General features: G+C 41.6%; 1 protein-coding gene across 1 annotated transcript in view; it reads left to right on the top strand.

Annotated features, from left to right (window-relative positions):
• The window catches only part of LOC149276749 (reticulon-1-like), a 34,368-nt gene extending 12,787 nt beyond the window's left edge, over nucleotides 1–21,581 (top strand). Inside the window, exons 2-9 of the mRNA XM_089503343.1 lie at nucleotides 5,286–6,029; nucleotides 6,756–7,526; nucleotides 19,001–19,208; nucleotides 19,632–19,770; nucleotides 20,337–20,406; nucleotides 21,156–21,202; nucleotides 21,298–21,356; nucleotides 21,542–21,581. Coding sequence (XP_089359469.1) covers nucleotides 5,286–6,029; nucleotides 6,756–7,526; nucleotides 19,001–19,208; nucleotides 19,632–19,770; nucleotides 20,337–20,406; nucleotides 21,156–21,202; nucleotides 21,298–21,356; nucleotides 21,542–21,581 — 2,078 coding nt within the window. The remainder of the gene's footprint in view (nucleotides 1–5,285; nucleotides 6,030–6,755; nucleotides 7,527–19,000; nucleotides 19,209–19,631; nucleotides 19,771–20,336; nucleotides 20,407–21,155; nucleotides 21,203–21,297; nucleotides 21,357–21,541) is intronic.
• The last annotated feature ends 3,124 nt before the right edge of the window (nucleotides 21,582–24,705 follow it).

Below are 24,705 nucleotides of genomic sequence, written 5' to 3'. Positions count from 1 at the left end.
TCAGTTGTCAACCAGCTTCATGGCTTTGGGTGCCTTCTAAGTAAATCTGGCTTGGGATGTCAGAGGGCACCGGCAATACCGAATCCCTGGGTGAAAGGAATGCAGATATTGCCCTAAAACCATTAGCTTTAGGAAATTGGAACTCTTCCAAATCTCCCTTTGTTTCATTAGAATGTAGAAGGTTCATGTATCTCCTGTTAAAGACGAGGAACCAGGATTTTCAGGAGTCCTAGGCACATTGAGCATTTTTACATTAGACAATATGGAGTGGGGCAAATAAAATTGGATGCAACAGGGTTTTTGGAGTGCTGAAAAGTGTAGTTGTTTGACGTTACATGATGAGACCTTCATGATTGCTCATCAAAGCCAGCAGTAGAACCAAATTAGGTCCTACAGGAGGTACCAAGACGTTATCTACAGTAATTCATTGATATCTCATCAATATAACTTATGATAACATACTGATTAGTATTATCTGATGTATAGCTGTCACGGGGCATTAAACAAAATATTTAAATTGTGATATTCGGAGCAAGGATGTTGAGTTCAGTCTTCTCAGCTCAATTGATTTTCTAAGTAACACAATCCATTTTCAGCCTCATAAATGCAGTTTTGGCACAGATTCAGAAAGTGTTCATTGTATTCGTATGACTTATTTTCTGTGGTTATATTATATATTTGCATTATAGCAGAAATTAGGGGCGCCACGGTATTGACCCCTGGAGTGCCAGGGCTTTGCTTCCACCTTCTAGGGCTTAAATGGTCAAACTGCTGAGTGCACAATATACATATTCTTATTTTGGAGGAAAATTCATATGTTGTCCATTCTATAAGCGCCTTGGTTTATCCTCCGCTTTCTAACCATGTATGTTAAAATAGACGGGAGTCATGGGATAAAGCTGTATGCATTACAACACCCCACGCCTGCTTGCTGCATCACGAGCCATGCGGACAATTGGTGACTACAGTTTGGGCGATAGATGATAAAATATTTCTGCATGGTTTTCAGCCTGGATTTTTTTAAAATGATTTATTTTAATGTTTCAAGTTCCAGATGAGGATATGTGAGTTCACATTGACCTCGCATACCCTCACCAGTAACACACAAAATTTAAAGCCACTTGCAATGCCTCGCTAACAACTCATAGATTCCCAAATCTGTGAGTTGTCTTGCAAGTCTTAGCCTGCAAAGGCATTCAAAGGTTAACCCTTAACTTGCGTTAACTACTGAAGTTCTTGGTAAATACCCCCAACAGAGTTGAATCCACAAGTCAGGTCTCACTGCGTAATTGAATAAAATCAAGTTCCTCGATACTATTCCAACCCTCAGACCCAAGAATATAAACAACATGATTTGAATAATGGTAACTAAGGGTTATACTAACCCAGTAACTGGGGACGGCACACTAATCAGTAGAATACCTATCTGCTTATGTTGTCACATAACTGGCTGCCAGATCTGAAGATATTTGTGTGCATTTATCTGCTTTGTCACCCGTTAGCGCTATAAACGGAAAAATAAGAGTTATGTTTCTATCTTTAATGGGATCAGCCATAAAATCCGGCGATCGCTGCAATTTTCTACGCCTCATTTTGCTTACGGATCACAGGAGCGCCTGCCGTGAAGATGCACTTTCTAAAAGCCCAGAGCAATCCAGATACAATATTTATTTCCAGCGGAAGCTTCCTGACGAGTGACCTAGTTCTGCTCGCGAGCTATGATACATATCACAGATTAACGAGCGCGTTAGGGCAAGAATCTGGGAATAAGAGTAAGGATATAAATGTAATCCCTGGTCTTTTGACGAAGACTTTTATCGCAGTGCAGATGGGTGGGAACCGATAAAAAAAAATATGACCGCGTGATTCATGATTATCGGAGTCAAGAGAAGTCAAGGGCGAAGGACCGGCTTTAAGAATACCGCAGCGTGTGCCGAGCATGGCTGCTCATGCAAATAATAGGGGCGTGGAGTAACAATGTGTTTAGATTAAAGGGACCTCCAGTCCTCAAGGGCCACAGACAGGCCAGGATTTCCGGGTATCCCTGCGAACAAATAATTCAATGGCTTTTTAATAGCGAAGCCTGCATAATGGACGACACAAAAAATGTAAAGGGACCACGCAGTTATCCTAGGCATTAAAGTGCATGTGACGGCTAAAGTGCCCCTTTAATAGGAAAGCATCTTTGTAAGAGATAACACTACATTAACCCTTCAATGACGGGCTCAAAATGCATTGTTTTCAATGGTTTTAGGGACCGCCCATTGTCCTTAAGGGGTTAAGAATCATTGAATTTTAATGTTCCTAAAAAAAACATCCAATGTTATAGAATTACCTAAAATAAAGAGATCTTAAATCTACCTAAAAAAGCCATCTATATCATTAGATCGCCTCTAGTATCTAAATGAGTTGACGAGCGGCTCTCTACAATATCTCTCCCACGGGCTGCCTGACAATGCTTAGAATCCTCTCCAGGCCATAGATTGCCAATACAATGCGCAAGAGAGCGTGATTCAGGGGAGGCACAATGCTTTCCTCCCACCGATTGGCTGCTTCAAGGAGCCAATTAGTGGCCTGAAACATACCATGAAGAGATTCTTCTGCTCCAGCTCTGGATCTGCAGCTTCACCCTAAGGTAAGTACTTTTTTGCAGGGTAAATGAATGAATATAATAGTACTTACAAAGTAATTCCAGGTGCATTCGTTGCTCGGCGGGCTGTCTGGGATACCGGAGGGTCCCTTTAATTATAATTATTTAATAATAAAAAGGCTTTTATAGAAAAATCTAAAACATATATTTGCATTTGAAAACACATGTTCTGGTTGCTGGATAAAATTATTTGACCTTGTTATTTTCCACTCCATAACGTTGACGTGTAAATGAGTATGCTAATGAGCAGCTTCATTACCTGATAAGTGATTTCCGTACAGAAGTGCCCGGCGGCGTCACACAGTCACCAATCAAGTATCTTAAAACAGCATGTTCTCTTAATCAATACATTTTGCTTAGCTTGTCCTGCATAATGTATAGTTAAATCTTTGAGATGACATTGAAGACGTCTCCTTCCGTTACCTATGCTTCGTACGGGGCCAGCCAAGCCCTTCTTGCAGGATATGATCTCTGGGGTCGTCCAATTGATAAAATAAAAAAAATGTTTAGCTCAATGCAACTCACCTTAAACAACATTAAGCGAATAAACCCCACAAGTGACTACATCGGGACAGTTGGCAACTATACCTTAAAGTCTTACATTTCAATCATCAGGGTGGAAGGCAATACGGGTCAAAATGATGGATTACCCATCATTATCTAGTAAGAAGACCAAACTTCGCCCGTTTCTCCTGCGGTAAAGACTCAAATCTCAATCAGTCGTTGGTCTCGTCTTAGATTCAGGGGCCGTATGTCTATCCCATGCCTGTTTAATACCCTCACTGGATTAGTCTCTACCACTTCTGCCGGGAGGCTGTTCCACTTATCTACTACTGAGACCATCTCAGCCTCTGACCCCTCTAGTTGTTGATTCTGGCTTCTTGTCCTGACATTTCTCCTCCTTTGAAATAAACGTCCCTCCTGTGATTGGAATAGATTAAAGGTTACTCAGCGATCGGTGAAATATCTCTGCCGCCCGTCTCTGGCCTGATCTCCCGCTAATCATTTCAGAGAATGTCGAGGCTTTTATATAAATGATGTGGTAAAACCCAGTAAGTCAGCCGGGGCACTTTGACCCAGATCGTCTTATAGCACCGGCGACTCCGGAGATTTAACTCTTACTCACCCAATGGAGAGACCGCGGCCAATTATTTTATATTAATTTAATATTTATTATTATTATATTAATTCTCCCTGTATATATATGTATATATATATATATATATATATATATATATATATATATATATAGCAGATCGGCTTCCTTTACAGACTATATATTGCTAGCTGATATAAAATTGGATTGATATTTTTTACTTCTTACCCATTACCAAATTGTAACCAAATGAATACTGTTTATTCTCCGTTGATTAAAGGTGCTGTCCCATTTGCTCTGCTACATTTAGCACTTTTTCAAACTAAATGCAGCAATAGACGCATCATTCCTAGTTCCTAACAATAATTCTTTAATCTTCTAATATTTGGCCTCTTTCATATTTTTTTTTCCAGGGACTGTTTAAATGTCAGGTGACACAAAGAAGCTGACACTGGTTGGTTGTTGCCAAAGCAACCGAAGAATTTTTTTTTTATTTTAGTGGCTTGTTCTCATCCAATGAAGCCTTCAGAGAATAAAATGACAGATCTGCAGATGTTGATTTGATTGCTAGCGAGGGCAAAAAATGGCTTTCAGTTTCTATGGTAACACCCTACCAGTGTTTGTTTTAGTGTCACATGACAATTAAGTTGTTCCTGGATAAAATGATCAATTTTTTTTGAAAAAAATGTACTTGGTTAATGACCTCCGAGAGGGGTTTGGGCTCATTAGTACTAAGAATGATGTTTCTAATGCTGCACTTATTTAGGTGCGAATGTGTTAAATTCAGCGAGTGGGTGGAACGGCATCTTTAAATACGGCTCACTTTTACACGATTGTTTTAATGAATTGCAGTCATTTGTAATTTTATTCAAACCACACGCCATTAACAGTACTTTCCAATTAAAATCACTTTGCCAGCCATCACCGATACATTTTAGAACATTCACGTTTGCTGCGAGCCATTAGTCTGCTCGGGTTCCAATCGCTTTGGCATCCCTTCATTCATGTATTAAAGTGCAACGAAGGCATAATTATTAAAGGGATAACAAAGCCTTTCATTAATATTCATGTCTTAACTCGAAAAGGGCTGATTTTAGGGTTCCTAAGAGTTCCAGAATTGCCCTTTCTCCATTTAAAAAGGGATCCAAGTGAGCAGTCGGGTCCCAGAAGTTTCCTTCCAATGAAGAGAACAAGAGGCTAAAATCTAAAACTAGAGGGTCAGAGATGGAATGGAAGGAAGTTTTAGTTTACTGAGAGGGTGGTAGATAAGTGGAACAGCCTCCCAGTAGAAGTGGTAGAGGGTATTAAACACACATGGGATAGGCGTACGGCTCCTGAATCTAAAACGACTGATTAAGGTTTGAGTCTTTACAGCAGGAGAAATGGGGGACTAGACGGGGGCCGGATGGCCACAAAATGTGAGGTTTTATATCACATACAAAATAGTAAAATAATATATTTATGTTCTACAATTGTAACAGGTCTTAGAAGGTTCTATGTTCTAATACTTGGTTAATGATGGGTTTGCTTTTGTTCTAGATTATACCGAGCTATTCCATTTACCTGAACGCGACCGTAAGAAGCTACCAGGTGCCGACGAGGGAGCCTTTTACACATCTCTGACTTCCGATGAGAATTCTGCCTCTCGGGCCGACTCGGCCTACTACACGGGCATTCTTAAGCAAGGAAGCGAAGGAGCGTATGCAGATATGTCCAATGAGTACGACGTCGGAACGCATCCTTCCCAAGAAATTCCAGCGTCGGAAAGCCGGGGCTTGTTGAGTTCCGATTCTGGAATAGGGATGACACCTGCAGAAAGCGGTGACGTGAACAAAACTTTGGTGGATCCTACCGGAGAAGATAAAGTAGATTCTTACAAATATATGGATATGAGCAGATCGCCCGAAGCAAAACCACAGCAAACAGGTAATGATGAAGCAAAACCAAGCTCCGGAGGCCATGGGCACGCAGAAGAACTCGGAATCCACACCAAAGATCGTGACAGCGGCAAAAGATCTGAAGATCTCCCTTTTGTAGCATATATGGAGGACCCGGATGACGATGTTGGGTTATACACAACAAGAACCAAAGACGCCAAAATGTCACCAGTGAAAATCACGCTGACGGGGGCAGAAACCCGAGAAGAAGCTGATCTCTTCGGAACCTACCAGGATAAATCAGAAACTGGCTTGAAACCAAGTTCCGACGTGGTACCAACCGTGACTGTTTCAGAGCCAGAGGATGACAGCCCTGAATCCCTGACGCCTCCTTCCACCGACACAGGTGAACGGATTCACAAATGGAACTGGGTGGACAAGGTTTAGCTTAGGTTTAGGGGGTAAACAAGTTTGATTTTGCCACACATTAGAACCCTTTTTGATCCCTCCCAACATCAGGGGTACCATGAATGATCACAGAGAAGGATGGGTGCATCATGTTGAGATAGTCCTGCTTTTACCTGGGGACTGGGTCTAAGATTTCTACCCAGTGGGCAAAAGCCATGCCCCGGCATGAAAGCCTAAAAACCATTTACTAGGTTCACGCAATGGTTAAAAATACATATTGGCAGAATTAGCAGTGCTTCTTCTGGTCTGGCCAGATCTGGTACCCGTAGGTGACGCCGGGACATAATAATAATAATAATAATATAATAATATACCCGGTCTCCTGGAATTCCCTACCTTCTTTTATAATGTTTTTTAATCTTAGTGTTTCTCTGTATTCTTGATGAAATTTGTATGAATTATTTGGTAGCACCAATTTATTTTCTCGGCCGTCGGGTCATCATCAGACTTTACAGCATTTACATCCACACTGATCTCTTCTGGGTAGGCTCATTCATGGCGCGTCTTTACCCGTCTACTGTATTTGGCAGAAGGATTCTCGATTAGGTGGGAGGAAAAGAGGAAAAATCGAATAGAGCTTAAAATATCTGCAGTCTTATAAATCCGAGACTTCCTGTTCATTTATAATGTGTGTTTTGTTGTTGTTGTTGTTGTTTTTATGCAGATGGATATACAGAACCATCTGCCTCAGAAAAGCAGACTAAGTACAAGATCTCTGAAGATGAACTTATCAGCGCCATGAAAGCAAAGGAAGAAAAGCAAAGCTTCTCATACGGAAATAGCGAAGAAAGCGAAGCAAGCACAGAAAGACAAGATAATAAAAGCGTGCCTGTGAAGCCAGACGCACCATCTCCAGGAGATAACGAGGCCTCAAGTGCTGATTCTGGAGACTCCGAGATAGAGTTAGTTTCTGAAGACCATCTGGCAGGAGAAGAGTCCATGCAGTCTGCCTACATGACCTTCAGCCACATGGGTGGACCTCCTCCGTCACCTGCCTCTCCTTCCATTCAATACAGTATACTACGGGAGGAGCGGGAGGCAGAGCTGGACAGTGAGCTTATCATAGAATCGTGTGATGGTTCCTCAGCCTCCGAAGAGAGTCCAAAGAGAGAACAAGATTCCCCCATGATGAAGCCGATGGGTATGGACATTATCGAGGAAGAAAACGGCTCAAGAACGGAAAGCTTTGATGCTTCGGACTTTGACTTGTGCAGATCCGCGGAGAGGAAACTGAACATGGAAAATCTAGCAGAGTCGGCTGCTTATTTAAGAAGCTCGTACGCTACAGATACGAGGGGAGACCCGCCGCTGATAAAGAAAGACGAAAAGGCGCAGCAGAAAAAGGCAGCAGAACCGTCCGTTTCCCAAAGCCGAGCGTCCGCAAAGCCAAGCACGGCGACGTCCACCTCTGTGCCGCTTCTGAGCAAAGAGAAAGGTAAATGCAGACGTTTTCTTTCCTTTTGGAGTTGGGGCAGGAGTTTAGATGCCATCTGAGGGCCACATTTTATATGTTTTCTGCTGATATAATGAAACTAATGTAATGTGTGAATTTTTATAGTTATATTTTATAATTGGTATGTGGATGAAACGATAAGACTAATGGCTTAAAGTTATTTATCTCATCGTTAATTATACATCCTTTTGATGTAAATGTTGCCACGGATCAATATATCGGGTGTTATTTTATAAAACTTCGGCCCAACAGTCCCTGGTAAGTTCTGTCCAGCAGCATGTAGGTCCGAAATGTATTAAATTCACAATCAGGCTCACTAAAGTTAGCTCAACTGCGTACATGATCGCAGTTCAGGACTAAGCCAATTGACTTGAACTCCATTAAACTCAGTATGATTGACAAGACTCGATGGTCAACTGAGCCACCAGTCCAACTGTCAGGCTCTTACGTCGACTAGCAGACCTCCATGATCAGCTTGTTTCCTGACTTCCATGACTCCACTCAACTTCCAGCCTTGATGATCAACTCGACTTCAGTTATGCTGAACACAATTACAACTCAGCGGCATCTGGACGATAGACTCGCGATGTCCAACTCAACTCTCTTCAACAAGAACCTGACCGACAAGTTGTAGCTCAAGTTGGCTTTGGCCAAGAGGCTTTGAGTAAAGTCCATCAAGTCACCACTCACACGTCAAGCCTTTGTGACTCGACCGGGGCGTATCTACCAGAAAATTCATCTTCTACCTAAAAGGAGCTGCTGCCATTGTTCATACACGCCAAATCCCATGGAAGCAGGACACAAGAAACCAAGAGCAGGATATGATCTCTGTCGGTTTGAATGCCACAAATTAACCAAGAATCACGAATCATATAATTTTATATAGCAGACAGTGTTGATTTGCTGGTCTCCAAAATCTGTTTTTGCCATTATCAATAGAATGGAGCGTGATTTTATAATTTTGCTTCATCAACCTGCTTGTTCACCTTTCGAAACATTGAAGCCCCCACATGGCAAAGGGCTCTCCGTAGCGGCTTTAGCAAGCATTATAGAATAAACATGACGCCAATTATCCCCACGAGCTGTCCCTATGATGCTGTCTTCCGCATGTTCCCGTTGCATGTTTAGCAGCGGTCTCTGTGATGTATCCGCGTTCAGAAACTTGTATTTAATAAGGTTACGGGGTTAACAATGCAAGCGCCAGGGGGTAACGTTACAGGAATGAGGAAAGCTGTTATTAGGAGAAACAGGGCAATGCGTCTGAAACTGCAGCTTTCTACCCCGCGTTTAATGCATCATAGAATATAATGGCAGACGGCACCAGAGAAAAGTGGACAAGCCGGCAAAGAAGCCAAGTGGCTACAGGTTAACCCTTTGACTTCCTGGAAGGGGCCCTCGATTTCAGACTTAAAAGTCTGATTTCTTTCCGAGGCGATAGTTCTTTCTTTATTGTTTATCAATCCTTCAACTTTTTGAGGGCCAGCCAGTGGGGGGGGGGGGGGGTCTGGGTGTTTTCAGTGTTCTATTTTTTTTTTTTTTAGATTCAATTACTTACTACGGCACTTGGGTGCTAATACCTCTTCTTCAAAGAGGCTCTTCGGTTCCTGCACGCCTGGTTGGACGAGCACTAAAGCCTTTGATTTATGTAGGTAGATAAATATGTAACAACTGTCGCCCCCCAGTGGTAAGAAGTAGGAAGTGTATCTAATTTTCCCAGCTGCTCTGTTAACCATAACCGTGGCATCGGTGACAGAGATGGCGCTCGTTTCCCTTTAAAGGTCATAGAAGGGCGACCAACATGAGGAGTGCAGGATAAAGACTAAGGGATCTCAATCTGTACGGCTTGGAGGAGAAATTAGAGAGAGGGAATGAGAGAGAAGAAAGAGACGGGGGAGAGACATTTAAATACATAAAGGGATTTAACAAAGGACAGGAGGGAAGTTTATTTCAAAGGAGGAGAAACATTAGAGGCCATATTCTAAAACTAGAGGGTCAGAGGTTTAGTTGGAATGGAAGGAAGTTTTATTTTACTGAGAGGGTGGTAGATAGGTGGAATGGCTTCCCAGCAGAGTGGTAGAGGGTAATACAGTGTTGGTATTAAACATGCATGGGATAGACATACGGCTCCTGAATCTAAGACGAGACCAACAACTGATTCAGGCTTGCATTTTTACAGCAGGAGAAACGGGCAGAATAGATGGGGGGCCGAATGGGGCCGATCTGCCGGCAGAGTCTATGTTTCTAAAAAAAAAATAATTTTGTGTCGAAGGAGCCGAATCTTATTTAAGGCAAAAATCCTTATCTTCCCAGGTTTAAAACCCTCGCGATCCATAACTGCACAGCTTCCAGTAAATTCCTTGTTCCTACGATTCCCCGTTATACGTTTATTCGGGGGATTCCTATAAATCCCGAGAAACGGAGAATTCGCTGACGATTCATTTACCTTCAATATTAAAAACCAAATACTCGGAGGAGCCATAAAAATGCCATTTCCAATAATCGTGCCAAGTTTAGAAATAAATGAATGTAAAGTGTAGATTAATATATAACATTTTTCCATAGTTGGATTTGTGATTCACGGTCTTTACTGATTTATTGGAACTACAAGATTTTTTACAAATTAATAATTAATAATAAGATTTAATAATACGATTTTGCATACTGATAATCCACTAAATGTATATTAACTTAATAATGAAGTTAATTATTACGTTAATTATTTAAATATTGTATGAATGCTTTGTTTAATTTAATCGAAATATAGGGGAAAGCAGGTTCAAGGCAGGAGCCATCCTCATTTTTATACTAGCCATGGATTTTATACAAAATTGTATACAAAATACTGAAAAAAATATTTGTAGCAATAATATTTTTCTCAAAGAATCATTTGCAAAAATAATACCAATAAAAAATAGGGTTTTTTGAAATCCCTGCTTGAATACAGGTGACTTCATTCGAAACACCTTTATCTCCTGACAAATCGTGGCTTTCCGTTGTAGCCCCCGTAGCCCTCACCCTGTATTTAATAAGTGTATCTTCCGGCGTGTTTAATTTTAGGGCGTCCGAAGCCTTCTGGTGTTAAAAGGAATGAAGCCCTAGTGGGAATTCTCTCTCTCGCTCAGCGAAGCATCTGTTGCCATGGAGACGCAGCCTGCTCCTGTCTCCAATCAATATTTTTTGCTTTGCTCCGATTCTTAGAAGCTAAAAATATCCGTTCTCCTTTCTTAGTCTTTCTGGGGAAAAAAAGGAGAGATTGGGAGAAATGGAAAAAAATAACTAAGAATATGTTTTCTGCCCAATAAATTGATTAAATCTAAATACTTAATTTATGAAATAAATATCAATTTAATAAGATTAATTACAGAGGGTTAGAGATGACCCTAGCAGCATTGTGTTAACCCTCCTTATGCTGTCATGGTGCCTTCCCGTTACAGTTAGCGTCATATATGATCTGTTGCATCACAGTATGATACAATGATACATTTTTATTTCGGTTAATAGATTCGAGGCAATATATCTCTTTTTCTATATTTGTAAAATCCTTTATAGAAGCAACACAACATCAATAAATGAAGGCCGTTCAAAAGTTTGGGGTCATTGAGCTGTTTTCATGGAAAACAAGGACATTTCTGGCTGTAACATCATCACAAAAGGGCTTCTAACCATCAATTAGCCTTTTAAACTTAAACTTCAATAAATAATAATAATAATAATAATAACTTGGATCAGTGAACACAGCATGACATTGGAACACAGGAGTGATGGGAGTGATAAAGGGCCACTGGAACACAGGAGTGATGGGAGTGATAAAGGGCCATTGGAACCCAGGAGTGATGGGAGTGATAAAGGGCCACTGGAACACAGGAGTGATGGGAGTGATAAAGGGCCATTGGAACACAGGAGTGATGGGAGTGATAAAGGGCCATTGGGACACAGGAGTGATGGGAGTGATAAAGGGCCACTGGGACACATGAGTGATGGGAGTGGTAAAGGGCCATTGGAACACAGGAGTGATGGGAGTGATAAAGGGCCACTGGAACACAGGAGTGATGGGAGTGATAAAGGGCCATTGGAACCCAGGAGTGATGGGAGTGATAAAGGGCCACTGGAACACAGGAGTGATGGGAGTGATAAAGGGCCATTGGAACACAGGAGTGATGGGAGTGATAAAGGGCCATTGGGACACAGGAGTGATGGGAGTGATAAAGGGCCATTGGAGCACAGGAGTGATGGGAGTGATAAAGGGTCTCTGTACGCCTATGAAGAGATTCCATTAAAAATCAGCCATTTCCAGCTACAATAGTCATTTACAACATTTACAACCCCGTCCTCGCTGGAATTCTGATGGACAAAATCTGCTTTTTAAAAAAAAAATAATCGAAAACAAGGAGATTTCTAAGTGACCCCAAACTTTTGAACATGTACAAACTGAAACACTGACCCAGCGCATGCGCAGAAAGGTATAAAAGTTTACAACATACAGTATAACGCACCAGAAAAGTAACCATTCTCTGCATATCCACTTCAAAGAAAACCCATTCATTTCTGCTTTGAAACTTTAAATCGATACTTTTGTTGCAGTTTTCTTAAAAGTATCAACCAATGTTCAAGCTTGAAAAGGAATTCCCAATTATCCTATTTAATGGCTGTATGTGTTTTATAAGAATTAAAAGAATCCCTCCATATCTAAAAATCACCATTATGAGTATATATTTTATTGCAGAATCTTGCACTTTTGTTATAAATGTAAAATGTGTTTTAGGATAATGTTTAAGTATTTTACAGTGTGACACAATATAATACGTAGACCAATACTGCAATGATCCCTACCAGGCCTGGACCGGCCAACTGGCACTCCGGGCAAAAGCCTGGTGGGCCGCTGCCTGACATTGCTCCATGCACACTGCAGGGTGGGGCATACCTAGAGGATTTGGTACACGGGGCAGATCCTCTATTTGGAACCCCCTCCCACTTTAAAATGTAAAAACACCCACGCTCTCACACTCACTCTTTCACGCTGTTTCACACTCTCTCACACTCCCCCCTTTTCCCCATGACTTCTTCCTTGTCCCTGTCTCCTTTCCTGCAGCTCAGTTTCTTCACTTGCCTCGTCTTTTTCTGTCTTCTTTCTTCATCCGGTTCTCCCGGTATCAGCTCCATTGACCACAGCTCGCGCAGTGCTTCCTCAAAAGGGCGGAGCCTTCGCACACACACCCTGTCTCCCGATTGGAGGAACGGGGAAGTGACTATCCATGTGGCGCGTCGTGGCCCCACCCCTTTTCCGGCAGTACTCCGGGAGGCCTGGTCAATGGAGCCTTTTCCGGGAGAACTGGATGAAGAAAGAAGACAGAAAAAGAAGAAGCGGAGCTGCGGCAAAGGAGACAGGAACATGGAAGTGGTCGGCGGAGAAGTAGAGAGACACAGAGAGAGACTTGGACCCTCTGTGTGTCCCCCTGAAGTTATTGCGCAGTCTCTCATATCCAGACTTTTAGCTGCCCTTATGTCATTTGGCGGCCACCACCAGGCCACCAAATCTAAATGATTAACAAATTATTTCCGAGTTGGGTTTGCACAATCAACCGTATTAGAAATTAAGTTTCCAATACCACGACAGGTGGAACTGCACCTTTAAACATGCATTTGATAGGCGTATGGCTATATAGGACGTAGACCAAGCCCAAGGGCCAACATATGGGCACAAGACGGGCCAAAATACTTGTTATCCTCTCTCAAAGACTATGTGTTTCTGTGCTTCCAAGAGTAAGTGACTTGCATTTTATCGGCCATTAGACGGGGCGTATCGATGGACTCGTTAACGTAATTAGACAGGAAGGATGAGCGCACAATAATGCTGTAAGCCCAGGATGAATAATTAAAGGTGCAGAACACAATATTAAAATCCGGCAAAGCGAATGAATGAGCAGAATGCTCTGTATGCAACGCAAGCTCTTATTTACTCGTAAAACCAGGAAGATAATGCTTTTCAGTTGAAAGGCAACCGTGCAGCCTCTCTCTCTCTCTTTTTTTTTTTCTGGTGATCCATCCCTAAGGCAATCTCATCGCCGCGCTGATTTGCTGCAGTGAAGACTGCAGCGTCTACCGTCTGCCCTCCCCCCTCTCGCTCGTTCTGCTGAGAGCATCAGTCTGTAGCCAGTGCAAGACTGAATCCCTCACCTATTCATGCTTTGGAATGCTGAAACAATAGCCCCGTGTCTCCAAAGTACCCACCAGTGATCCGACAAACCCCCCCCAGGAGATGCAGGCCAACGCCGATTCCACCAGGATGGAGTGTTTTTGGAGCAACTGGAAATGCCAAGGTATATTTTCTATACATTTTACCAGGGCGCAGAAATAAACAACATCTAACCGGACTTATCTTCCCCAGACATGCCTCCATTTTTATTTATTTTAAAAAATATTTTTTACATTTTTTTTTTTTTTTTGCATTATTCTATCATGATTTTTAAAAAAAAAATGTTTTTTTTTAAGAATCTTTTATTTTGTAATCTTATAATACGAAGAGGATTTCCCTCTGCTCAACGGTATAAATTCCCGGTGTCGATTTCTATAAAGGGCTGGGGGTGCTATGTGTTTGACGGGAACAAAGCCTACGGCGCGGATGATAAAGGGACTCCCTTTGAAGGGGGGGGCGCGCCCATCGTAAAATCCACCTTCTACACAAAGAAAAAAAAAAAGGGACTGCGTCCGTAACTTTAATATTTCTATGAATATGGGGCCAAAGGGTGATAGTTTAACACCGTCTTATGAAGAAATTAATTATTCATATTTTTCTTATTCATTTTTTGTTTTTATTGCGTGTAGTCTGCGCTGTGGGTTTTTTTTAAATGTAAATGAATGAATTTTTATTATTAGCTCTGGGTGTGGTTATGGAAGCTGCCTCCGTCTGTATCACAGCCATATTTTTTTGGTGCCCGGTGCTGTCTGCATCCTTAGTTTTGCTTGTAGGATACGTTCTTTGAGTTTGGAGCCCTATAAACATGTATTTAACCACAATGGTTCTGCATAATGGAATGTTCCTCATATTAGAATGCGAATTAGAACGTCTCGTTACCAATACTGCCGTATGTGTCGGTACAGATAGGAAAAGGCAGCATCTATGATGTCATAACAGATTAAAGCAGATTCTATGATGATGAAATATATACATATGGCCATTTATATAAGATATATATATATCATAGATAAAAAATACAAGCTGGTGAGTTCCCCATTTTGTTAATATTTCTACCCAGATTTGTGAAATCTTGGTAGCCATGGTTACAAAATCCATTCTGTAGGTGGAAAAATACGAGACGCACCCTTTCTCTGCCTTCACGGCCTAAGCGCCTTGCGAGTGCCCCCATATATACGGTATATATATATATATATGTGGCAGAAGAAGCATATAGATGATTATTATGGCGTCTGATACATTGTTTATTATAGTTGGATACATTTGTATCTGTAACGAAGGATGTGGCGCTGTTCTAAACGTGTGCTTATACCTATTTGAACATATATTCGTTAGTTCCCGTGCTCATCAATGTCAAGTGGCACCCATCGAAGCGCCTCAGGCCTTGGAAACCATGGCAACAAAATGTATGGATAGATATTTAAACAAGAGGTACCTGTGATATTCACCAGGTATATCCACCATTCTAATAGGATGTTTATTGCAACCTCTTGTTCATAATGTTTGGTCTTGAAATTGCTGTATTGTCTTGAAGACAAAAAGAAAGGAAAGGAAAGCTTATAGAATTTTTTGCCTTGAAAAATGGCTGTTTTGGCTTATTAACTGTTTTTTTTCCCTTTGGTTACAAAATGTTTCAGCCTGTTTATTGCAGGCCTTGGTTGCGTTATTTATTATTCATCATGAAATTGGAAGAAAAAAAAAAACCTGGAAAATTTCAGGTTAAGACAAAAACATAAATTAGGACAAAATGTAATTAAAAAAAATGTTGAGGAAGGATGATGTCGAGGGTTTACAGTTGGTAGAAAGCATCAGATGGATAACGATGGGTTAACGCCACATGTGACCCTCAAAATATCCAGATACGACCATTTTCCTCTGTCTGCCCCACCCTATACCCAGCTTTAATCTGGACAATGTCTTCGCTGGTTTGGGGCGATTCTCTCTTTTTGTGTTATTTTCCTTTGCCTCGCTGGTTTAATCGGAAGCATATATTCCACCCGATGCTTAAACGAAGCAGTTAAATAAATCACGTGATTATATGATCGCGACAGAATTGGCACCGCCGTTTACCTAGACAGCCCAAATGAAAATAAAAAATAATAAAGTAAAAAAAAAAGGAAAATAAAATAAAAGAAGAGGGCCGCGCATGCTGATGTCTACGTAGTGTTGTGCAAAAATGACACGGGGCAAAACGAGGCCTGGACGCGCCCAATTAAATGACGTACATTAAAATCCAGTCATCTAAATTGTGACATCCAGCAGTGAGCTCATAATGTGACATAGTGCTAAATCATCGATATTGGGTCATTGTCCCCAAAAAATACTTTTTAATATTTTATGAGTATTTGGTCTAATAATATAATAGATATGACAGGTATACCGGTAAATACGGGGAATTGACCAAACCACTTTTTTAAATATTACATTTAAAGTTCTATACGTGTCCCACGGTCTGCTTCATCCAGAAGAAGCCCTACATCCCCCCTAATGACTCCTCACAGGCATCCAGGATCGTTAATATTTTAATACACAATATATTAGGAGAAGTCATATTAATTTTTCCCAATCAAAACCACTATCCAATAGAATGAAAACGTTAACTTGGATCACAGGAGTGATGAGAGTGATAAAGGGCCATTGGGACACAGGAGTGATGGGAGTGATAAAGGGGCCATTGGAACACAGGAGTGATGGGAGTGATAAAGGACCATTGGAACACAGGAGTGATGAGAGTGATAAAGGGGCCATTGGAACACAGGAGTGATGGGAGTGATAAAGGACCATTGGAACACAGGAGTGATGGGAGTGATAAAGGGGCCATTGGAACACAGGAGTGATGGGAGTGATAAAGGACCATTGGAACACAGGAGTGATGAGAGTGATAAAGGGGCCATTGGAACAGAGGAGTGATGGGAGTGATAAAGGGCCATTGGAACACAGGAGTGATGGGAGTGATAAAGGGTCTCTGTACGGCTATGAAGAGATTCCATTAAAAACCAGCTGTTTCCCTCTACAATAGTCATTTACAGCATTAACCCCGTCTGCCCTTGATTTCAGATCCATTTCATGTTATGTTAGTGGACAGTATACAACATTCTAATCCATACACATATGTAGTTTAGTCTTTTTTCTAGTGGTTTCCATGCCTAGGAGTAGACCTTGGAGAAGGGTGGCATGTGCCTTCTTAGCAAGCTCCAACATGCATGGCAAACTAAAGATAGAACATATGTGTTTGGCGGAGTCTGGAACATGTGTTCTGCTCGAACCACCCCCCGTATATCTCACGGTTCTTGGCAGCAGCGCCTTTGTTCACTTGGCTGGCATAGCCTAGAAATGACGGAGAGTCTGGAGTATGATAAACCCTGAATACCTCCACGGTAATAATACAAGAAACATAGTATGTGGCGGCAGGTCAGACTCATTCGGCTCCATTTTTTGGTCTAGTTATCAGGGACTTTCAAGGAGAGCTGAGAATTTAAGCCCCCTGACTTCACTCAGCATTATGAAGTCCTGACCCCGTCCGGCTTCACCTGCAGGTAGGGCTGAGCCGGCTCTAAATAAGACATAATCAAAACACTGAGATGCCTTCGATGCATTATGGAGCCCAGACTCAACCCTTCTTATAGAAGAAGCTGGCCAGGGTCGCCCCGTCCATAATGCAGAGTGTAGTCCTTCCAGATGACCAGCTCTCCTGCAAACTCCTGGCTTAGTGAATATACCCCACTTTGATGGTAAATGTCCCTGACCCCTGATTTGCTGGTCTTAGTAACTTTTTACATGCCAATCCTTTTTATGAGTATCAGTGTCTTGATCAATGATATCTTGAGTTTCTGCCAAATGTATGTGATGGAAAATGACAAAACCAAATGAAACAGCCCAAAGTCGCTGCAGATTTGTATTTTGTTTTTGCACAAGGGATGCCATCAGAACTTTTTTTGAGATCCAGTACCAACTTAAGACCTCTTTCAGGCTTGTCTTAGTCCAGGAGTCAGGCATGGCTGGAGTGTAGAACATTGGGGAGTCAGGAGGAGGCCATCTATAAATGAGACAAGGATCCAGTGGCGGTCTAGGCTTGGGTTGCTGATGGCCTCCTTCCCCTCCTGTGCTTCAGCGGATGGAATACCTCTATACATCACAAGAGTTAACATATATTTTGTATTAAGTAAGCATTCATTTAGAATGCCAGAGAACACGGCGGTCCAAAGACGCTTTTGTAAGCCTTTGGAGAACTGAAGATTAATACGTGTTATGGACACACAGAGAGAGGGTAACACAAGGAAAGAAAAGACGTAGGGGCGGAAGTAGGGAAATAATATGGGAAATTAAAACACCCACCACCCTCTTTACATAAAACTTATATTTTCACTCCTGCAGGATACCAGCCTTTCCTTTAACACGTGGGAACATGTCCATTAGTGAAAATGAGACCTTGTATTTAAATTACAGCCTTGATGTGCGCAAGAAGCAGGACCTGGCTATACCCGGTATGAGTCATCCGTTATGAAACGGCAGCTCACCTCTGATGTCATAGTCGGCATACTGAACTATAAAGAGGACATTAAAAAAAACAAACACTGTTTCATGTTGAAATTCTAGGTTATTAAATAATTGCGCATTCTGTAGACTTTTCCAGAAAAGTAAAATCATAAAATTTAACGGGTGCCGCTTTAGCCCATCTTTATCTTATGTAGGACCTCGAACCTTTGATGATCTCTCGCTGTACGAAAAAACGCGAGGGTTGTATCGGGCCTACACATACCCAGTAGCAGCAAATTTTAGTTAGTTGTCTTATGTTTTAAGGTAGAGAGTCCGTTTTCATTCAGAAACGGGATGGGACGCAATTAGGTTAAAAATGTATTACAATAGAGCCCATGGGATTTTTGGTCAGTGGAGGTATGGAACCCTTTGTTCTCATATATTAATGATGTTATGTATTCGATCATGGTATAGATATGTTACTGGATGATAGGGTGGAATGTCACGGTAGAAATGGTGGAGTAGGTTGTGTGTTATCATGGTAACTTGGGTTTTTTATCTTGGAGGTCCAAGCTTTTGTTCAAATATAGGAAGACATTGGGATCCAGTGGTCCATACCTGACATCTGTGAGCAAGAGAGGAACCTGAGTCTAAGCAACACTGGTTGACCGCCCAAGACAGGGTGGTCTGGTAATTTTAGTTTTAGAATACGAGCCATGGTTGGCCGTGTCTATGGTGGAAGACTCATCCGTGCCGCTTACTGATTCCTTCCTGTCTTCCTTTCCAGCTATGGACCTGTTATACTGGCGCGACGTGAAGCAGACCAGCATCGTGTTCGGAAGTGTCCTTCTTATGCTCTTCTCCCTGACTCAGTTCAGCGTGGTCAGCGTCGTCGCCTACCTAGCGCTCGCTGCCCTGTCAGCCACAATCAGCTTCAGAATCTACAAGTCAGTCTTACAAGCCGTACAGAAAACCGACGAGGGACATCCATTCAAGTGAGTGCCGTCTTCAGGTCAACGACCCGTCCTGTATGTTACTTCCTTTTCTGTTTCTATCGTGTCCATTCCATTTTTCTGAAAGCCCAAAGAATCTCTTGGGAGGTTTATCCTGTGACCCATGGGATGACCAAGTTGCCCGGAACAAAAAGACCATACGTCTATACTGGTTTAGAGAATCGGGTATAGGCAAGTATTCTAAAGAAAACAAGGCGGCCTTTGTGAAGGGCGTGAGTATTATTTGAAAAGCTGAATGGGGGCACCAGCTGAGACCAATGCGTCTAATTTGCATGTCAGTAAGCCGTGGAACCCCAAAGAGAATCTCGGTATTATGTTAGATATGACTGGGTTGGGTTATGTCATTTTCTACAAAATAAAATACCTTTTAATTCATTAAAAATAAAACAAATTCTCTTTTTGCAGGAACTTCTTGGATGTTGAAATCTCTCTTTCCCAAGAGCAGATCCAGAAGTACACAGACTGTCTCCAGGTCTACACCAACAGCATTGTGAAAGAGCTGAGGAGACTTTTCTTAGTACAGGATCTGGTGGATTCACTGAAAGTACGTTTGGTATTCGATATATGTTGATTTTACATACTGGACTCCATGGAATTGGGACTTACACTTGTGGTTCTAACAGATCGTGAACAAAGTCTCAATGCTTGCATGAGTATGATGGGATTAAGCACATTAATTGGTGAGGTTCACTCTAATGGGGCAAAACTGGTCCTATATTACACAAAATTACAAATTAGAACAGCAAATAGTAGTACATGCTTGTAGCGTTACAGTTTATTCACAGCACTGGGAGTGTGGACGACCTTATAATATGCCATGCGGCCCATGGACGGGTAACCATTCCCAAAAGGCTATCTTCATTTGGTTTAAACTCAAGGTTTTTAAATAACTGTTTCAGAAACAGCATTAGCTCACAAGATCATGAAAATGAAATCTATTTTACTATATCTGGAAAGTTCCTACGGCTACCCCCTCCCCAACTCGGAGATCTGATATCTGGAGCGTTCGATGTAAATATGTAATATATAGTTAATCCAAAAACGCGGCTTGTATTGTGGAATATGATACGTGTAGTAGCTACATCCATTCTTCCTTGTTAATTTCTATAGTTTGCTGTCCTCATGTGGCTACTGACATACGTCGGAGCTCTCTTCAATGGACTGACACTCCTCATCATGGGTGAGCCGTCACACTTTGTTATTGCGGGTTGAGCGGTTGGGATGTTTTATTTTACATACTGACGTGGGTTGTATGGCAGTTACATTCCAAAAATTGGCCATCATCTTTACGATGAGCCGATCTGAGCTCATCAGTCCAGTTGACAGCTGTCTCGTCAGCCATTGAAGTGGTCAATCCTGGGGCGTTTGATGGCGTTTTGGGTCAACGCGTCCTCTTGTACAGAATCAAGGTGGCTTACCGTAGGTCCACAGCTGACTGTGAATCCAACTTAAATGTCTCTGTTTAGAATAAGAATCTGAATATTATGAATAGTCCAGTTGGTTTTAACAATCAGCCAGACACTCTGTGACTATATTGCTTATTTGGGTGTCTCTAGAACCATAACATACATTCTATGGAACTCGCCGAGCTCCTGGAGTTGATGTGATGAGCTTTAATGTTTGGTGCCAACTAGTACCCCAAAATCTATTTGTACTTTTGATTATTAAGGGTCTTCACGAATCCTGGGATCCACAAATCCTAAAATTATTACATTTTAACCCCTTAAGGACAATGGGCGGTCCCTAAACCCATTGAAAACAATGCAAACGGGCTTTGTCATTAAGGGGTTAAAAATGTATTCTAAATAAACTCATATTTTTCCAATTCTTGCCCTATAGTTCATGTGGGACTCCAACACACAAATGTAGTATATGCCATGCCTGATGGGTCTTTTAAAAATATGTATTTTTTTTATTATTTTTTTTTAGCTGTGGTGTCGATGTTCTCTCTCCCAGTCGTGTACGACAAGTATCAGGTAAATGGGGAAAACATGATTTTTTTTGTTTAACAAAACCAACTTTTGGAAGTTACTTGCGGGGCTAACGATCGGAAACCGTTGTATCTTTCCAGGCACAGATTGACCAGTACTTGGGACTTGTGCGGACAAACATGAACATGATTGTGGCAAAGTAAGTTATAATTAGTAACTTTTTAAAGCATACCCAATACACAACAAAAAATATATGTATTCCTTGTGTTGTTAGAGTGCGGCAATGTGGCCAAATGGATGGTCTTACAGAAGAAACGCTAAACATTCGTAGCCTTTTTCTTTTTTTTTTTAAACATCCCGCTAAACCTTTCATTTTATCTTTAGGATCCAAGCGAAAATCCCAGGCGCCAAACAGAAAGAATAAGAAGCGTCCGGAGAAATCTCCAGCATTTGGTGAACTTTGGTGAAGTTTAACATGTAAAACAGCTGTGTGTGTCCCGACACCTCACTTCAAAATTTACCGCACCATCTCGATCCACCGACAGCGTCCCGACGTGTATCCGAATAACAAGAGCAGCTGTTTGGACCTTTGCCTCTACGCTCATAGAAAACGTGCGATCAGCCGTGTCAAGCACTCCAGTATAGTGAAGAGATACAAAGTGTTCTAGATGTGGTTTTTTTTTTGTGTTGCTTTAAAAAAAAAAAAGTGCATGATGTTGGAAGCTTAAGTGCCGTTTCATCTTTTTCTAAATTAATAATAATTATTATTATTCATTTTTATTTAGCGTTCTTTCTGCTACTCTTTGCCGGCGCTTCTATAACTTAAATGTGATGTGTGGCTAAGGCTTCAAGCTTAGGGCACTGATGTACAAAGTTGCTTCTTTGTCTCTGGGCTGCTGGTTGGATGTATCTCAAATATATATATATTTACGTAGAACTGTAGACCGATGTTTCGTGATTTTTCATGCACACAAAAAAAAAAAAAGTGAAAACCGTGTACGGTACTATGCGTTTTGTATGAATAAACTTGCTGTACTCCTGTTGTATGGGATTGCAAAGCAAATCTACGTGTATGGTATCTAGAAACGGTCCAGCTTGTCAAATTTATTACAATTTGTATTACATTCTCTGTAGTTCCCAGTGAACTTATCAATATTTGCACTTATTATGTACTTGACACTGAATGCATAAATAAATGTTACTAAACCCATCGGGTTCTTATTTGTTGAGCTTTTTAGAATCCGTATTAAACATCTTGACGTCTTCTTAAGATCGGGAACGGGCATGGCTCATCTGGACCAGTCGACCATAAAATATTTTTTTCTATTAATGATACGGAAATCGTGCTTATTTTATCTTTCCATGGTGGTTTCGTAACCTCATGGGGATAAACGGGAATTGTTGGCCAGAGTTTGTGTTTTCCATGTTCCCCGTCTCTTCTAGATTCTGTGAATTTTGGTTCTCGGAATGCTTTTTTTTTTATATTATTTTTTTTATTAACACAAAGCACGGGAAAAAGAAGATAAATGCCCTGCCTGTAATTATAAAATATGGTATAATAAATATATAATAAATATAATATATATTATCCTTCCAATGGCTGCCCGAACCAATCAGAAACAATCAGCAACTTAACAATAGATCAGAGGCTATATGGGCATTATTTTGCATAAAAATCTCATTTAAAACCCCATTATTTTTCTTGAGCTGCTGAAACGATTGAGTTTTCTGTACATTTCTAATAGCAATGGCCTCTTTAAACCTGTCTAATATTTCCTCCCCCGAGCCAGCTGAGCCTGCGCTCGGCATATAAAGAGAAATTATTTTTTTTCATTACCTAAAATAACACTTTTTTGGCTGAGTAGAACCTATTATTCATTTTACAGTTTTAGGCGGAAACATTAAATTATTATGTTTCTTTGGCATCAACGCGGCGATCTCTCGCAGAGCTCGAAGGCAGGTATGCGGCGTTCTTTTGAAGACACATTCTTTAATTAAGAGTTATACATGAAATGACATATTTTTATTATTAAAAATAATTACTCAATTTTCAGCAGAATATACAGATGAAGCTACATGTGATGGTGCATGGTGTCAGAGTGTGTATTACTGTACGGCGTTAGAGTGAGTGTGTATTAGTAAGTAGTGTTAGTGTGTGATGGTGTCTGAGAATATATTACTGTACGGTGTTAGAGTGAGTGTGTATTAGTAAATAGTGTTAGTGTGCGATGATGTCAGAGAATACATTACTGTACGGTGTTAGAGTGAGTGTGTATTAGTAAATAGTGTTAGAGTGAGTGTGTATTAGTAACTAGTGTGAGGGTGTGTGCGTTAGTGTGAGTATGTCAGTGTATGGTGCCAAATGTGAGGATCAGGTTAGTGGTGCCAGGGAGAGGGATAAAGAGGATAGAGTGTGTCTGTGTGGATGGTGTGTATTAGTATTTGGTGTTAGCATGTGTATGTGTGTGTATATGTATGGTGTTACTGGACCCCCTGTCTTGTATAGCATGTGGGGTGCATGCTGGAGATAGTGGGGCAGAAACAGACCCTACATGGGGTATTAGGGTGTCACCTGAAATACTGCTGATAATAAAGATCCTGCACTCACCGCATGTAATTAGAGCATTAATTAATAGCAGACGTTTGCTGTGATTGGAGTCCCAGGCCACCCCCGCAGGGAACGCCGATTGGGCTGCGCTGCCGCCAAAGCTAATGGGAAAGTCCTTTGGGAGCGGCAGGTCGGAAGATTCCACTGCAGCTTTAAAAGGGTAGGCTGCGTCAGCTTTCGGTTTCTATGGTAACCCGAAGTGGAAGCCGGCGGGAGATCTCCGTGCACAATGAGCTCGGTACCGGAGCCCAGCGCCCTGCATACTGTCTTAGAGCACGTCTCGGAAATCGGTAAGGGACTGAGGAGGGATACCGAGGAGAGTTAAGCGTATAAAGAACTGCCGGCGCAGAGTGGGGCTAATAACAGCAACATTCCATTTATTGCTATGGCGACTGCACCACTTTTTATTGCTTTGCACAGCAATTGCCTTTTAAACTCTACTAATGACGAGGAGAGTATGCCATCATGCCCAGGCCCAATACCCACATAACTGCCAAGTGTCCCTGTGTAGGTTGGCCAGTCCCTTTTTCAAACCCAAACCCCCTTATCCCTCTTTTCCAGGAGCTCTGAGTTACCCTGTCAGTGTTATAGAGCCTTAAAAGCCCCGACCATGTGTTTATAAACAGCAGAGAATGTTTTTATACATGAAATGTGTAAATAAAGCACGGTGTGAGATTAACCGTTACCGTTACGTATCAGGGGCCACAGTGGGTAAAATCAACTATTTTTTTGCCCTTTTCAGAGTTGCAGCTGAGGCATGAAAACTCTGGACTCGGCGACGAGGTTTCCCGGCACCTGGAGGCCGTCACGGACGCCGTCAAAGAATTGGTAAAGGTGTAGGAGACCTGAGATCACCGTACCTGGGAACTCTCGTAGTCTTCCCTGAATACCAGGGGTTTTGCCCCAATCTCAGTGTGAAGGGGCAGATTCTTGGGGTCAC

The sequence above is a fragment of the Sceloporus occidentalis genome, unplaced genomic scaffold (genome assembly GCF_023333645.1).
Source record: "Sceloporus occidentalis isolate IW3139 unplaced genomic scaffold, rSceOcc1.0.p SCAF_226, whole genome shotgun sequence".
Taxonomy (NCBI): Eukaryota; Metazoa; Chordata; class Lepidosauria; order Squamata; family Phrynosomatidae; genus Sceloporus; species Sceloporus occidentalis.
Note: the sequence above shows the minus strand (reverse complement) of the source record. Positions and strands in the feature narration are given on the sequence as shown.